Below are 14,342 nucleotides of genomic sequence, written 5' to 3'. Positions count from 1 at the left end.
ATTGCTACATGTTAGTAATATTAAACGACTGAAAGCAAACTTATAGCAAATAGTTACTAAAAAACCAAATACCTACATAGAAAATTAGAAAGATTTCTTATGGAATATATTTAGCTATATTTCATAAAAATGGATAGAACGCACACCTAATATTTACTTTTAAGTTTTCTACATACATTAGTAAGTAATGAAATATTTCAAACATTTTGAATTTACCTTTATCTTCTTGAAATGTCTTTTAAAAATATTTAAAATTACAATATTTTTGTTCAGCTTAGGTAAACCTTAATTTTTTTATGTACTATTATAACGATTACTACAACTGTCATTATTACCAAATAATTTGTGATCATTAGATTCTATAATTACTTAGGTTTTTTCTTATTTAAAGAAGGGTGAAAATGAGAAAAGTTCTTTAGAAATTAGAATTATTTCTATAAAAGTGTATAGTAATGTCTTTTTAATCCTTGATAAGTCAAGTCCCATCGGAAATTGTAATTTTATGAAGTAACTCGCCGTAAATGGCACATATATACACAAACTGCCTTATAAATAATATTTTATTACCCAATTAATTACTTCTACCATTTTAACGGGACTGCACAATTTCCAAATAGTACCTTACCTATTNATCTATCTGTAAATATATCTATACATAATATTAATTAAATGAAAGTTTGATCTCGAATTTCTATTTTCCGGAGTAGTTCGGAACTTCTAAAATGAAATCATAAATCAGTATTTTGTAACTTTATTGTATGTTAGTAGATATCTTGTAGATTTTTTTTATTGATGTTATTTTTGTTAAATTATACGTATATGCGAGAATAAAATTATTTATTAGCTAATGTTAGTTTAATTAGACAATGTAAACAGCTAGTGGTACAGAACATTTAATATGTCAATTGAAGATGAGAATTTTTGAAACAGTATCACTAATAAGAGTAACCCAATTGAGATCGAACAGAGTAGTTCTTTTTTGTTCTTATCTTTTAAAAACGACAGCGGCATTTTTGTATTTTAACAAAAAGAAAAACAAATTAGGCAAAACTTACATTTTATTATAAAAATACTAACACAAATATACAGTAAAATCTTTAGATTAACAGACAATTACACTTGTTAAAGTATTACTCATCATAATCAACAGATATAATACAAACCAATTAAAATTGAATATTATTTTTGATAAACGAAGCACTTTATATATTTTCAAATAATCTACTTATGATATATTGTACTTTGTTATATACAAATATGTGTTGTTGGATAACAAATAGAATTAAAAATGTAATACAACTAATAAATGAAAGAGACTCTGATTTACATCGCAGACTAAGGTCATCAGGGGATCTGAAAGGATGCAACCAGCTCTTCTTTATGTTCAATTTTAATATCACTTATTGCAGTAGTTGCTTTATTAACAATCGATGATATCTACAAAGAATACTCATTATTAGATTGTAAAAAGTGGATCAGCATGAGTAGTTTGCTGTGGGTTGTTTTCAGTTTCTTTAAGTAATAATCAAAGACCCATATTTTTAAAAATAATTAAACAGAAAGAAATATCGATATTAATTCTACTTTAAAAATTGCCTTTTTTGAAGTCTTAAATTAGAAAGTATCATAAATAAAAGCTATTTCACTTACTAGACTTATATCTGAGCTGCTAAGTGGGGCAGTCATAAGAACCTTTTCTGGTTGTGGAATATCTTGCAAAATAGATTTGTTGTTCTTTTGAGGCAATTTGTTTGCAGCACAAGCTTGTTGTAACTTTAATGAGTATTGTTTCATTCTATCTAAATATTCATGTTGTTGTAAATTGTGTGAATCTAATGCAGCTATATCAATAACATCTCTAAAAACAAAAAAAGGTTGAATTAAAATTGTTACCATATACATGTATCATCACTCTAAAACTCACGTTGCAGTTTCTTGAAGAATTCGGTTTAAAGCAGATTGCTCATCAGTCTTTTTAGGTAGAGAATTTGCATTTCTTATAAGATAATCATCACTGAAATAATGTATATACCGTTTTCAAATATTGTACTCATTGTATGTTGGCTTACGTACCAATTAATTTGGTGATTATTAATGCTATTTGATACAGGATTTACCAGAGGAGTTCTTTCACTTGGTTCTCCATTCTATTAAATGAAGTCGTTGTTAAATACACTTTAATTTACTAAGGATATACACTGAATTATTAATAATTACATACATAAATTTTAGATGCACATAACCTTACATTTATTGAAATAAAAATAATTCAGAATAAAACAGAACAAAGATACACCTGTATTATATAGTACACGATCATTGCAGCTATTTGTTTTTAACAATTTTGTCTTAGAATTTCGTTTACTTTTACCTGAGACGATGAGTCTTGATCACAAAAGTAACTATAACAGCAACCCATTTCACTTTGTTATTTAAATTTATAAACTTAATGTAAAAATTGCCTCTTCAAATAGATAAAGAATGCACATAGCGTTAAACAATAGTTTTGTATTCAAACATATAACTCAAAATAATAACTATTTTGCAGCTTTTTGATAACAAATTCGCCCACGCAACATATACAACTACAATTGACAACTACTTATTTACATAATTATTTGTCTCAACAATGTCCAAAGTTAATAAATATTTATCTTTAAACAACTTTAAAGAAAATACATTTTGTAAAGACAAATTGATTACTGCTTGATTTTTTTAAGTCTCAATTCAATTTTGAGTTAGGGTATATGCTGTTTTATTATTTCAAAAGAATATATAAAACATGTGTTACACAAATGTCATGTAAACACATCCAAAGATTAGCTAATTTGTATTTCCCGCGTTGCTCCGAGTGTTTGGCTGTTCTTTGTGGTTAGAGATGGATACCTTTGAAGAACAAATTTTAGATTTAACAGAAGAATTAAAGTTTCAATTAACTTGTAATACTTGGTAAGTTTGCAACTGGTAATCGTTATATCAAAAGTTTTAACTGTTTTAATTATTAATCAATTGTTTTATAGTTACGATGTTTCCAAGACTTTTGTTTTACCATGTAACCATAGTTTCTGTGAAAATTGTCTGAATAAAATGAAATATTGTTGTTCGGAATGTAAGCAGCCCTTTTCAGCACAAGATGCTGAAGAAGACTCATTCTCAAATGGAGTTTTAGAGCACTTAGAAGCCATAAAAGGAATACTTTCTGAATGTAGTGATACTGTTAATGAAAGTCAATGGAAGAAAATAAGTAAATAATTCATTATTAGCGTGAATATATATAACACACGTTATATGTTTTGTAGAACTACCTTGTGAGCTTTCTGGATATAAATTGGTGTTGAGATTTGAAATTAAAAAAAACCACAAAGGTGAAACTCCTTTGCATATTGCATGCAAGAAAAATAATGTGGAATATGTCTCTAGAATTATTAATAATGGAGTAGACATTAATACAAAAGACTATGCTGGATGGACACCATTGGTATGTGTATATAAAAGTATTTTGTTTTCTGAAATAGCTTAGTTGCTATAAAAAACCAAGAATAACAAACTTTCACTATACATACAACAAACTGTTCATTTAATTAAAAGTAACAATCATGCTTATGCCTATATAATGATATACCTATGACTATACCTAGTATTAGGGATACATTTGATGTACTAGTTTAATCATATCTTTGAGTGCAAGTTTTTTGATTTTTGATACATATTAATTATGAAGGTGCTTTAGTAATTTTGTAGGTGTGAAGTTTTCAGTTACTTTTCATATATGATAAAATTGTTTGGTAAGAAGGTTGAATATAAACCTCCATATGTACTGACAATTTAATTACTTTAAAGAAGCCATTAGCTGATGGGTGAAACATTAGTTGATTGAAAATAAAGATATTGTTACCTGAATGGAATTCTGAATAAATTATTTCATTAATTAACTAATTTCCTTCCTTTTGTGAATTATACTGAGGGGTTTTTAACAAGGTTTTAGTTATCTTGACCCTTCCTCAAAAAATTATATCATCATCATCATAAGATCATTAGTCCTAAGATTGGTTGGAAAAAAAAATTATATACATCTAAGAATTTATATTTCATATTAATTCAATTTAAACATAAAACAACTATTTAACAATTAACGTTACTTTATAATTTTTTACCTGTTTATTTATTTAACATGTTTAAATGATAGAAAACAATATTGCTATATTGAAAACCGGTTTGTAATCATTAATTTTAAAAATTCTAGCATGAAGCTGTAGTAGGCAAGAGTATTCAATGTGCTAACTCTTTACTAGAAGCCGGAGCTTTGCCGAGTGTCCCAGGAGAATGGTATATTACACCACTTCATAAAGCAGTTTCTATAAATAATAAAGAAATGATTGAATTATTATTACTTCATGGTGCAGATCCTCAAGCTGTGGATTATTCTGGAAAGACACCTATGTAAGATGTAAAGAAAAGTTTTTATACTAAAGTCGAACATCAAATTAAAATTACTTTGTTATTGAATCACACAAAGGTTGACTTTTATCGTAACAATTTCTAAGTAAACCCATTCAGCTATAAACAAGTTATAAAATATTACTTTAAATTTGATAAGAAGATAACTAAATAAGAGATATTTTTTGTTTATTAGTGATTGGTGTACTTCAAAAGAAACTGTTTCTATCCTGGAAAATAGGACACAAAAGTTAACTATCCCCCGCCGTTTGTATTTGTATCCGTGGCCGCAAGTTTTTCTGGATAAACGTATAGATAACAAATTTTCTGAAACATTAGATGTCCATTATAAAGATTTAGATGCACTCAAGAAAGGTCAAATAACACACTACGTTATAACGAATAGGGAATCAGAGGACCCTAAAATAAACCTGTTTCATTTGGCATTAGCAATAGTGCAAGGAGCCAGTGTAGTTACAGAAAAATGTAAGATATTTTATGAGCTTTCGATTAAATCATATTTATATACATAAATTGGTTTTATTTTTAAGGGTTGACCGATTTTCTTCTTACCCAGAACGATTACCTGGGATTTGGATATATTGTGAAAGAGAGAGAAGATACCATTAAAAGGTCAGTAATTAATAGAATAAAATGTAACCCAAAATTGTTTGATGGCATAAACTTCTCCTTTGGTGTTTCTAATAAATCTCATAAAATTATGAATATAAATTTTTCGAAAGATGATTTAATTGCTTTAGCAACTATTGGTGGAGGTAAAATATTAACTCGTGAACCCGCACTTAGAACTGTAGAAAATCAGTTCAATTATCCATTTCACGTTAATAAAAGTTCGGAGTTCGCAGGCTGTTGTAACTTCATTATTTATGATGAGAGTAGCCCTCCACAATTGTTGTACAATATGAAAGAACTGAAACACAAGTCTTCTACTTGGTTAATAGAGTGTATAATGAGTTTCTCAATAGTTTCATAAGTTTTATTCCTTTTAATATTTCATGATATATACTTTATTCGTCTATTTTGTGATATACTATCCATTGAAGAAATTTTAGAGATTTAGATTCGTTGGTTTTTATTTATTTTTCTTATTTTCTTTGATTATGAACTTAGTGGTTTAATTCTCTATTTGTTTTACGAAGACTTTGCTAATTATAAGTGTAACTGCTCTTACATTACTACGTCACTATTGATGAATTCACATTTTAGTTTTTAACAGCTTTATAAGAGTCTTTTTAATTTAAATAAAACCCGTGTACAAACTTTTGAAGTTTTGTTATTTCTGTTTTGTAAATTTTTTTTACTGAACACTGAATAATTATAGTTCTATGTTTGATCTCAGCTTGTATTGTTTTTTTAACAAAATTAATAAAATATATACACAAAAATAAAACAAAATATTATTAGTGTAATTATATATTAAATACTGTTATAGATATGACAATATTATGACTAGAGTACAAGGTGAACTGCATTAGAAACGAGGGGTTTGTTTTTTAACTATCCCTCGGAACACCTTACGAGATCATTGCAGAGGTTTCTATAAATAGATATTAGAATAGATATGATACAATAATATTAGTACTTTTTCCAAATACAGTTCACCATTATTAGGTATATAAATAAATATAAAATAAAGACATCTAAAGCACACTTTACAAAAAGGGAAGTAATCTTTTATAGGTAATTGTATTGAAAATGCACGTATCACGTTTGCAAGAGGTGTCTCATAAAAATGTCTTACTTGAGTTTATGAAGCACAGTAGCAGTTTTATTTCGCTTTATATTAAATTTAAATATTTTAAGTTATTCATAATAGAAAAATAATATTTGGACGTTCATTAATTTATTAAACCTTAAAAGCGCTTCACTTCATACTAAATAATCGACTAAAATTAAAGACGAATTATACAAACGTAGAAGTTACCAAGATCAAATTTTAATTAGATTGTATTTATGATATGAATATACAGTGCAGTATTTCGCAATTTTTAAATTATATGATAATACATACATCCATTTCTAATAAATTTATTGTACATATACTAAATTGAATTGGCTTCAACCTAGAAAAAATATTTTTTCTAGCACGATGTTAATTCAAATTAAGTTGAGAATCGTTCAATTATATGGATTAAATGGATATTACATAAGGTAATTGATGTTTCAAAGTAGTTTTGAAACAAGTAATTTAAAATGGGGACATTTTATGAAACATCCTTGTTCGCTTAGAGGTTTTTGAGGTATTGTTTACAACTTTTATCATGCTTTATGTATTAGTATCAAACTATTAAAAAAAAAAAAGAATGAAGCGGTAACTAGTTTTACTCCTTGGTCGAATACTTAGTCAGACTTGTCAAAAGTGAGCATTTTTGGTTAATTTTATACTACCATATAAAAACTGGGGAAATACGAAAACCCTAAGCTTATTATTATCATATATAAAAAACACACATATTTATATTAGTTTAAAAAGGGAGGATAGAAAGATGATGCGATATGCTCCCAATATTTTTGTAACCCACGATAAAAAAGGAATGTATTTTAAATGCATCAAAAAATTAATTTTGTAATACCTATTTTCTATATTTACTGTAACATTTTTAGATAATATTAAATAAAAATTGGGAAAGCTGCTAACATGGGAGCATGTTGTAATGATCATGAAAACACATTAGTACAAACTTTAACAATTACCGATAACGTCTAAGTCACGTTTCATTCCTCTTCCTCCCATTCTTTTTCGTCTACACCTTCCATATCATCTTGTTCTAATTTCATGTTGATTTCAATTCGGTCGCAAATTGACTGTTGAATCTGTTATAACAAAATCATTCACATAAGCATTATTTTTTATTGTAATTGCCTGCAGGTTTTCAATTCAATTTTGTTAAAATATTCAGTTGATTTGCAATTTGTGCATTAATATTATTCGATATCTATAAGGACATAAAGATTCATTCTCATTTACACCGAAGATGAGAGCCTTTTCTGTCACATCAAACATATTTACGCAAAATATCTATAAAAAATACGCGCAATTTTTAACTTTTTCGATATATTCGCTGGTCTAGTTAATTTAAATCTGATTTCTCGAACATTCATTAATTAAACTAAGTTTTTCATACCTTCGCTTGTTTGCTTTTTATTTCTGCTTTGTCCATATTCCAGAGAGCATTAGAGAAACTACTTTGAGTCGTTGTCATTTTTGCAGCAGGTTTATGATCCTGAGTTTCTTGGACAACTGAATCGGATACTAGAAAAAAATGAAATACATATTTTATCAAACTGAAAAACTTTTGGCGGAAAATTGTTTTACATTGTTCCATTCCTTCTGGTTTAAGACTAATGTATTGGGGAGGAGTATTTTTTCCATTAAACCATTCAGCGCCCGTTAGTGCAGGTTTCCAACTTACTTTTGTTGATGGGAAAAGATCATCTTGGAACAAATCAGTCTGTTAAAAACAAAAAAGAAATAATTAACGTAATACTTTCTCGATGTTGTAATGTCAAAAGTAAACTAACTTTAATTCTTGGCACAGTAAACGACAAAGGTTCTATAGTGTTATTGGTTAGACGAAATGCTTTGGCAAATTCGACTTTGGCGACGTCACAGCAGTTTTTAGGGAGAAATGAAAGTCCTTGATGCAGAGAGGGACATCTGTGATGGCTCAAGGGACAAATATATGGGGCCTCCTCAGTGATTTCGAATGCATAAACGGTCGAATCTCCCTAAAAATAAACATTTAAAATAGTGGTTACTTTTAGCTATCAAGGGTATATTCTCGAAAAATATTTTAAAGAACTCGCTAATGCATTTATAGCTTCGTCAAATTTAAATTTACTGACTGAAAGCACATTTGATTATTTAGTATAAAAATTTATAAAAAGAATAGTTTACCTTTCCGGTTACGAACAGTGTTGAACTATCTTCATCATAGAATGGTATTAAGATAGATGGCGATACATCTAATGTCATCGTATTTAACGGAGCACTCAAATTATCACTTTGAAAAACCATTATTTGTCTGACGGATACCTTGTCGAATCCCATAACAACAAGGAATCGACCATTTAAAGCCCACGTTAATCTTCCGCCACGAGTGCCCACCGGTCCTTTCCCTTCCCTAATTGGCTGATTATTTTGCCTTGGTTCAAATATCCTCAGTAGTCCGTCTTTACTAAAAGTAGCACAGAATTTTCCACACGGAGACCAAGCAAACGCTGAAATTTGCTCGGTATGTCCCAACAGTACTATTTTAGCGTCGAGGTCAGACAAGTGCCATATTTTGATAGTCAAGTCATACGCTCCGGTGGCGAGAACGTTTTTTGCAAGTGGATGAAATTTGACAAAGTATATTCTATCAGAATGTGCGCAAAATTCAATTTCAGGTTCGTTGATTTGTTCTTTTAAACCATCGTCCGGTATTTTCCATAGCTTAACGGTGCCATCACCACACGCAACTGCAAGTCGTTGATCGTCGAACGGATCCCAACAAAAATCGGTAACATTCTGGCCGTGAACAAGAGCAGGAATGACTCCATCCGGGAGGCGACCAGTACGTTTAAGCTCAAAAATTGCAATCTTGCCCCCTGGACCACTTAAAGGTACAGCAACTCTTGTAGGATTGGCTATATAGAAATGAAAACAGATATATTTTGAGGAACGTAAATTCACCTCATATAATATAATGTGAATTAATAATAACTAATAATTTGCCAATTAATTTTGACAATTGAGAATTATGTTCCACAGTGAGTGCATAAATTTATGCAGTTTTAGGCGAGTACAAGTTATAAACGCCATCAACCCTACCAATACTCCACGCATTTTAAATACATATAATACAATCTTCCTATGGTTAGTGAAAGCTTTACCTTATGTGTATACGAAATACCTAGTATCGAATTACTTACCATGGAAACCATCTGATTCGCCAGGTATTTGTCTACTTAGGTTACGAACATTTTCAATATGTTGACTTTTGTGCAGGGCAGTACCTTTCAAATGACGAAATTTTGAAACTCGTCCTAAAAAATGAAACTTCCAATTTTAATTATAAACACATTTTTAAAGTTCTTTTAATACCAATCTGTCTATTCAAATTAATATTACAATTATATAAAATAATAATAATTACCGAAAACTGTAGATGTTCTTTTTGGAGGTGTGGTTGTGACAGTTTCCCCTTTTTTCTGTTGTGCCGTATCTTTTATATCACTTTGTCTTCCACTCTTAAAAGCTTCTGTATGTTTGTGAAGAGGAGATTTAGGTAGTTTATCTGAAGTCTCTTGTACTGAAAGAGATCGATTTTCGTACATTTTTCTTCGTTCAGCGATACTTCTACGTTCTGAAGAAGACCGTTCAAAACTATCTTCTTCATCATAGTCGTCGTCAACTACTGCAGACATCGACTGACTTAATGGTAAATTTCCTCCTTCTCGGTTCCGTTTGAAATCTTCATTTTTTTCATTATTAGCGTCTTTGCTACATTGTTTTACTTCTTCAACTTGGGATGGTTTAGAAGAAGACTTTTTTTGTACACTATCATGTTCAATCTGTTTGTCTACTTCATAGGGTTCTTGTAATACATCGGAATTGTTTTCGTGAATGTCGTTGTCGTTGCTTTCACCGGCGTGCTGTGAACTATCAAACTTTTCGTGGGAAATGAAAGTAGTTTGTGTTTGGTATAAACCGTTTTGTTGTTTTCTTCCTGGAGCAGTTGGGACAGAAAAAACTTTGTCAAAAGTTTCAGTTTCTCTCATGTTGAATGGAGTAAATGGTTTAGGACCAAGTAATGGCTGTGAAAAAATTACAATCCTTAGTTCTAATGTACTGCATTATAATATTAAGAATTTCTTCATTGAAATTCTTGCAGTTCATAATTTAACAATATAGAAAAAAACAAAATCTACAATAAAAGTGAACTATAAAGAAAGTGCTTTTGTATTAATTGTAAGTATTAAACTACAACATATAGTTTAGTACTCTTGACTTAACCGTTTTTGGTTATATAAATTAAAGGATAAGTTCATCAGCACATATATATTTGTAGCAATAATAGAAATATTAACATTTCTTTAAAAAAGATATTTATTCAAACACATGCACAAATGAAACTATTTTAGTTATATTTTTTTGCCTTTTTCCTATGACCGAAGGCACTTTTTAATTCATAATTTGTGTGATGTACATAATTATTTGTAAATCATCAATGTAATTAATTGTAAGATATATCCAACCAATTTTATTTTATAACAAATATATAATGAATTGAAATATGCATAAAGGCGAAAAATAATACCGAAAATTAAATAGTGTAACGTTGTATCTAGTTGATTAGTATTTTATAATATCAAGAAATATAATAAACATTTCAATAATCTAAAGTTGCCCCAATAGATGAAACAAGGAAATATCTTTTTGCCCGCTTTAAAAATAAAGCTAGCTCTACGTATGCAGACAGATGTGACTGTTTTAACGCAAGCAACAAAATCTACAAAAGAATCACACCGACTACAAACTGAAGTAGCAAGCAAATCGGCAGTTAAGTGCACCTTGTATGATCCGGGGGTGTTATTAGAACCAACAGTGTTTGGGGCAGGTGTGAAGCTATTGGTTCGTGGGCGTGCTACCGGTTTACCGGCCACCACTTCTTCGCAAGTTGAATATGTTCGTGAGGTTCTCGGTTTTGGTTTCGGAAAAATCGCCTTGGCGTCTCCGTTTTCGTGAGGAGAAAATTCTTCATCCATTTTTCCATTTGTCGTAGAATTAGACTCTTGTTTCTCGTTTTTCTCTTTGACGTTCTCTTCGTTTGGCTTGTTTATCTTTGGTTTAAAATCGCCTTCTTCATTGGGTTTAAATAATTTGGGACTTTTGGTAATTGTATTTTTTTCTTCGCTTCCTATTTCCTTTGGTTTATCTGTCTTTGGTTGGATCTCTTTCTTTGTGGGTAGCTTGTCAGGTGATTTCATTTCATTTTTGATGTTTTGTTCCGAAAGTATGCCGTTTGTATTAGTTTTAGGGGCAATAAATTTATCAGCTAAATGCTTAACACCCTGATGAGTTGAATTTTCTTTTTTGGACACAATTTTGTTATCCAATTTTACACTTGTAGTTTTCTTGTTTGTTAACTCTTTCAATGAAGAGAACGATTCTTTGGTGACCTAATTGAATTTTAAATGTTCACAACAGAGACATTAAAAATAATGCTCCCCACATATGAACGAATTCTCCCCAAATATGAACGAATTTTTTATTCTTTTGCAAAAAATGCACCATAAGTAATTGCATAATTGCATTACAATAAAATCACTTTGATGTTACAAATATCTTAAATAACTTGTTTTATTAAATTAGGGATAAACTGAAAAATTTTGATACAAATTGTGGATGTCGCAATGAGCAAATATATTTTTATTTCATACTAAAATAATCTAATATTAAAGAAAATGCAAAAAACTTTAGCAACCATTATAAAAGTTTAAATTTTATTTTCCTCGGCACTAAAATTAAGATTTGGATGGTGGTGCTGTTTTTAAAGATAAACTTAAATTGTATGAATTACTGGTAAACTAATTGCCTCAATAATTCTCTATTTGGCAAATATATACAATAACCCTGTCATTTCTTCTATATGGCAATGCCCTTTTCATAAGTATAGAAAAGATTTTTATGATTAAGTGACATGGTAATTTTGAGTAAACTTATTACTTGTTCATAACGTAATAAACAGGACTTACAGATTTACCTAATTTTGGTAATGAGTTTTGTCAAAAATAAATGCCATATTTGTGCAAGGAAGTTGTTTGTAAATTAATATTTAAATAAAAAAAGAGACTAACTCCAATTTACTATTACCGCTTTTTTTCAATTTTGTAATTAATTTTTAAATCACTTACCATATTAGTTTCTTCTTCTTGTCGAACACTGGGGTCCAAGTTAATTTTTGGAACAGGTATATCTTCTCCTTGTAGCCACATATCTGGTACTAGGTCTGTTTTGCATCCAGGAGTGTCAGGATACAAATCACCATGAAAATCTCTGCAAATCAATTTGTAAATATTTATCATATATCATATATATTCCTAGTTTGTCAACCTGTATGATTTTCTTGGAACTTGATAAGTTACAGGTATCACAGCATTTCCAGTAAGTTGGAGTATTCTATTTACTTCACATTGCATTATATTTAGTGCACGTTTTGGTACAAGGCAGGCGCCCTTTGTTTGCTCTCCACTGTGCCTTAATCCTTCTAGAAGAAAAGGCTCTTTATCTGCAACTTCCATGTAGGATATGGTAGCATCTCCTGAAAAGTACAATATGTATTTATTATTTCAAAGAATTTTAATTTAACTTGGTTTTTAATTGACTAACCTTTGCCTGCCAAAAAGAGCATATTTGTGTCAGAATCAAAGAGTGGCATGAGAATACCTGTGGAACAATCTAGTTCTAATGTTTTTAGGGGATTTTCAAAATTTCTTGTGTCTCTTAATATGACTTGTCTCAGGTGTGCAGCATTGAAACCAGTTGTCAAAACTTTATCTTGATCTCCTAGCCAAACAATCCTTGAATCCTTTATATTTTGGTGACTGCTAGCAATACTAACACAACTTTTTTCACTTCTTGGATCAAGAATTCTTACATGTTTATCTTTACATGAAGTTGCCACCAATTTTCCATTCCTTTTCCAACTTACACTTTGTATTACATCAGAATGATCAGAGGTTGAAAATACTTCCTTCTGACTTATAAGATCCCACAATGAAAACGTTGAATATGATGTGGAATGTATTAAATAATCAGAAGTAGGATGAAAGCTTATGGTTTCAACTCTTCTCTGTTTGTGCGAAAATTGGCATTCAGGATTACAAAGAGATTCCTTTAGACCTCCTTCTGGAATGATCCAAATCTTAACTAAACAGTCTTGTGATGCTGTGGCCAATAGATTGTCATGGAATGGTGAGAAATGCATATCTGTTACTGTGTCTGAGTGTGCATTTAATAATGGCATAAGTTTACTTTTGCGCCCAGAATCATTTATTGGAAATACAGCTAGACTAGATCCTGCATAGTCCCAATTGAAAGCCATAAACTGGGCTGAGGCGGTAATGTTATTTCCATATGTCTGATATGAACCAACACAAATATCTCGCACATAAGCTTCCGGTTTTGGTACAATGGGAGCAGCATTTTTATATTTGGATGCTTTAAACCTCCAAGCCATTTTACTTTCAAAGTTGTAAATTACACACCAATTTCCCAAGGGTAAGTAGTCTTGCTTTAAATATCTTGCACACAGCTAAATTTTTGGTGATTTGCTACAGACTATTTCAAGATTTTATTAACTCTTATTTAACACTTACTTGAAAAAAGAACTTTCTAATTTATGTAGCAGCGTAATCAACAGGAACGAGCTGATGAAAAGTTTGAGCCGATTGAAACCAAAATCATTAGTTTTTTACATTGAAATGCTTCTTTTACTGAATTTTAAAATGAAAACACAAGTTAATGCCACACACCCACATTTTATAATGTTTTCTTGTTGTAGTTTTGTCTGTCAAAACACCAAAAATTTATCATTTTTTGACTCATCAACTATTGAATGCCAAGGTTGAGAACCATTGAAATACCTATAAGCAAGTTCACTTGAAAATACAGCACTGATCACATCTATATCATCATGTCCTAATTTTATTAATATAACACAAATAAAAGTAAAATTAATTTCAAAACAAATATATTTAATAGGTAACATGGATATTAATCAACGGAGTCTTAAATTATGAGTATCTGATTGACCGCATTTCACTTCACATTCATGGTATATGTTGGGTTGCATATTTTATAATAAAATAATTTATTTTCTATTAAAATTGTCTAAAAA

The 14,342-nt window shown here is 29.9% G+C and overlaps 3 protein-coding genes across 5 annotated transcripts; 1 reads left to right on the top strand and 2 right to left on the bottom strand.

The window, feature by feature from the left end:
- Window positions 1-1,040: 1,040 nt before the first annotated feature.
- On the bottom strand, window positions 1,041-2,602 carry LOC108738028 (ragulator complex protein LAMTOR1). Its single transcript, XM_018471239.2, has 5 exons — window positions 2,372-2,602; window positions 2,074-2,147; window positions 1,925-2,014; window positions 1,651-1,858; window positions 1,041-1,437 (listed from the first exon to the last, which is right to left on the bottom strand). Exons 1-5 carry the CDS (start codon window positions 2,417-2,419, stop codon window positions 1,345-1,347), a joined length of 513 nt encoding a protein of 170 aa, XP_018326741.1. The 5' UTR covers window positions 2,420-2,602; the 3' UTR covers window positions 1,041-1,344.
- A 68-nt stretch (window positions 2,603-2,670) lies between these two features.
- On the top strand, window positions 2,671-5,721 carry LOC108738027 (BRCA1-associated RING domain protein 1-like). The gene is made up of 6 exons (XM_018471238.2): window positions 2,671-2,949; window positions 3,021-3,244; window positions 3,300-3,478; window positions 4,244-4,440; window positions 4,634-4,923; window positions 4,989-5,721. Exons 1-6 carry the CDS (start codon window positions 2,879-2,881, stop codon window positions 5,429-5,431), a joined length of 1,404 nt encoding a protein of 467 aa, XP_018326740.1. The 5' UTR covers window positions 2,671-2,878; the 3' UTR covers window positions 5,432-5,721.
- Window positions 5,722-5,855: 134 nt separating this feature from the next.
- On the bottom strand, window positions 5,856-14,047 carry LOC108738024 (coronin-7). 3 transcript variants are annotated; one of them, XM_018471232.2, is made up of 12 exons: window positions 13,822-14,047; window positions 12,833-13,757; window positions 12,557-12,764; window positions 12,358-12,499; window positions 11,014-11,622; window positions 9,597-10,257; window positions 9,373-9,486; window positions 8,357-9,087; window positions 7,981-8,187; window positions 7,775-7,910; window positions 7,584-7,711; window positions 5,856-7,272 (listed from the first exon to the last, which is right to left on the bottom strand). In XM_018471232.2, the coding sequence occupies exons 2-12, from the start codon at window positions 13,680-13,682 to the stop codon at window positions 7,174-7,176; spliced, it is 3,885 nt and encodes a 1,294-aa protein (XP_018326734.1). In that variant the 5' UTR covers window positions 13,683-13,757; window positions 13,822-14,047; the 3' UTR covers window positions 5,856-7,173. The 3 variants fall into 3 exon arrangements, with proteins under 3 accessions (XP_018326734.1, XP_018326733.1, XP_018326736.1); XM_018471231.2 differs by having other exon boundaries at window positions 12,833-14,047; XM_018471234.2 differs by lacking the exon at window positions 11,014-11,622 and having other exon boundaries at window positions 12,833-14,045.
- Between the last annotated feature and the right edge of the window lie 295 nt (window positions 14,048-14,342).

Source organism: Agrilus planipennis, unplaced genomic scaffold, assembly GCF_000699045.2.
Source record: "Agrilus planipennis isolate EAB-ADULT unplaced genomic scaffold, Apla_2.0 scaffold189, whole genome shotgun sequence".
Lineage (NCBI taxonomy): Eukaryota > Metazoa > Arthropoda > Insecta > Coleoptera > Buprestidae > Agrilus > Agrilus planipennis.
Note: the sequence above shows the minus strand (reverse complement) of the source record. Positions and strands in the feature narration are given on the sequence as shown.

Excerpts from the sequence above, each read along its gene's own strand:
- LOC108738028 (XM_018471239.2), bottom strand. The coding sequence starts at position 2,419 with ATGGGTTGCTGTTATAGTTACTTTTGTGATCAAGACTCATCGTCTCAG. Across the intron at positions 1,859-1,924 it reads ATTCTTCAAGAAACTGCAAC|AGATGTTATTGATATAGCTG; the intron begins GTGAGTTTTAGA and ends TTTTGTTTTTAG. Across the intron at positions 1,438-1,650 it reads GCAGCTCAGATATAAGTCTA|ATATCATCGATTGTTAATAA; the intron begins GTAAGTGAAATA and ends TATTCTTTGTAG.
- LOC108738027 (XM_018471238.2), top strand. The coding sequence starts at position 2,879 with ATGGATACCTTTGAAGAACAAATTTTAGATTTAACAGAAGAATTAAAG. Across the intron at positions 3,479-4,243 it reads ATGCTGGATGGACACCATTG|CATGAAGCTGTAGTAGGCAA; the intron begins GTATGTGTATAT and ends TAAAAATTCTAG. Across the intron at positions 4,441-4,633 it reads TATTCTGGAAAGACACCTAT|TGATTGGTGTACTTCAAAAG; the intron begins GTAAGATGTAAA and ends TTTGTTTATTAG.
- LOC108738024 (XM_018471231.2), bottom strand. The coding sequence starts at position 13,682 with ATGGCTTGGAGGTTTAAAGCATCCAAATATAAAAATGCTGCTCCCATT. Across the intron at positions 12,765-12,832 it reads GCTCTTTTTGGCAGGCAAAG|GAGATGCTACCATATCCTAC; the intron begins GTTAGTCAATTA and ends TGTACTTTTCAG. Across the intron at positions 12,500-12,556 it reads GTTCCAAGAAAATCATACAG|AGATTTTCATGGTGATTTGT; the intron begins GTTGACAAACTA and ends ATTGATTTGCAG.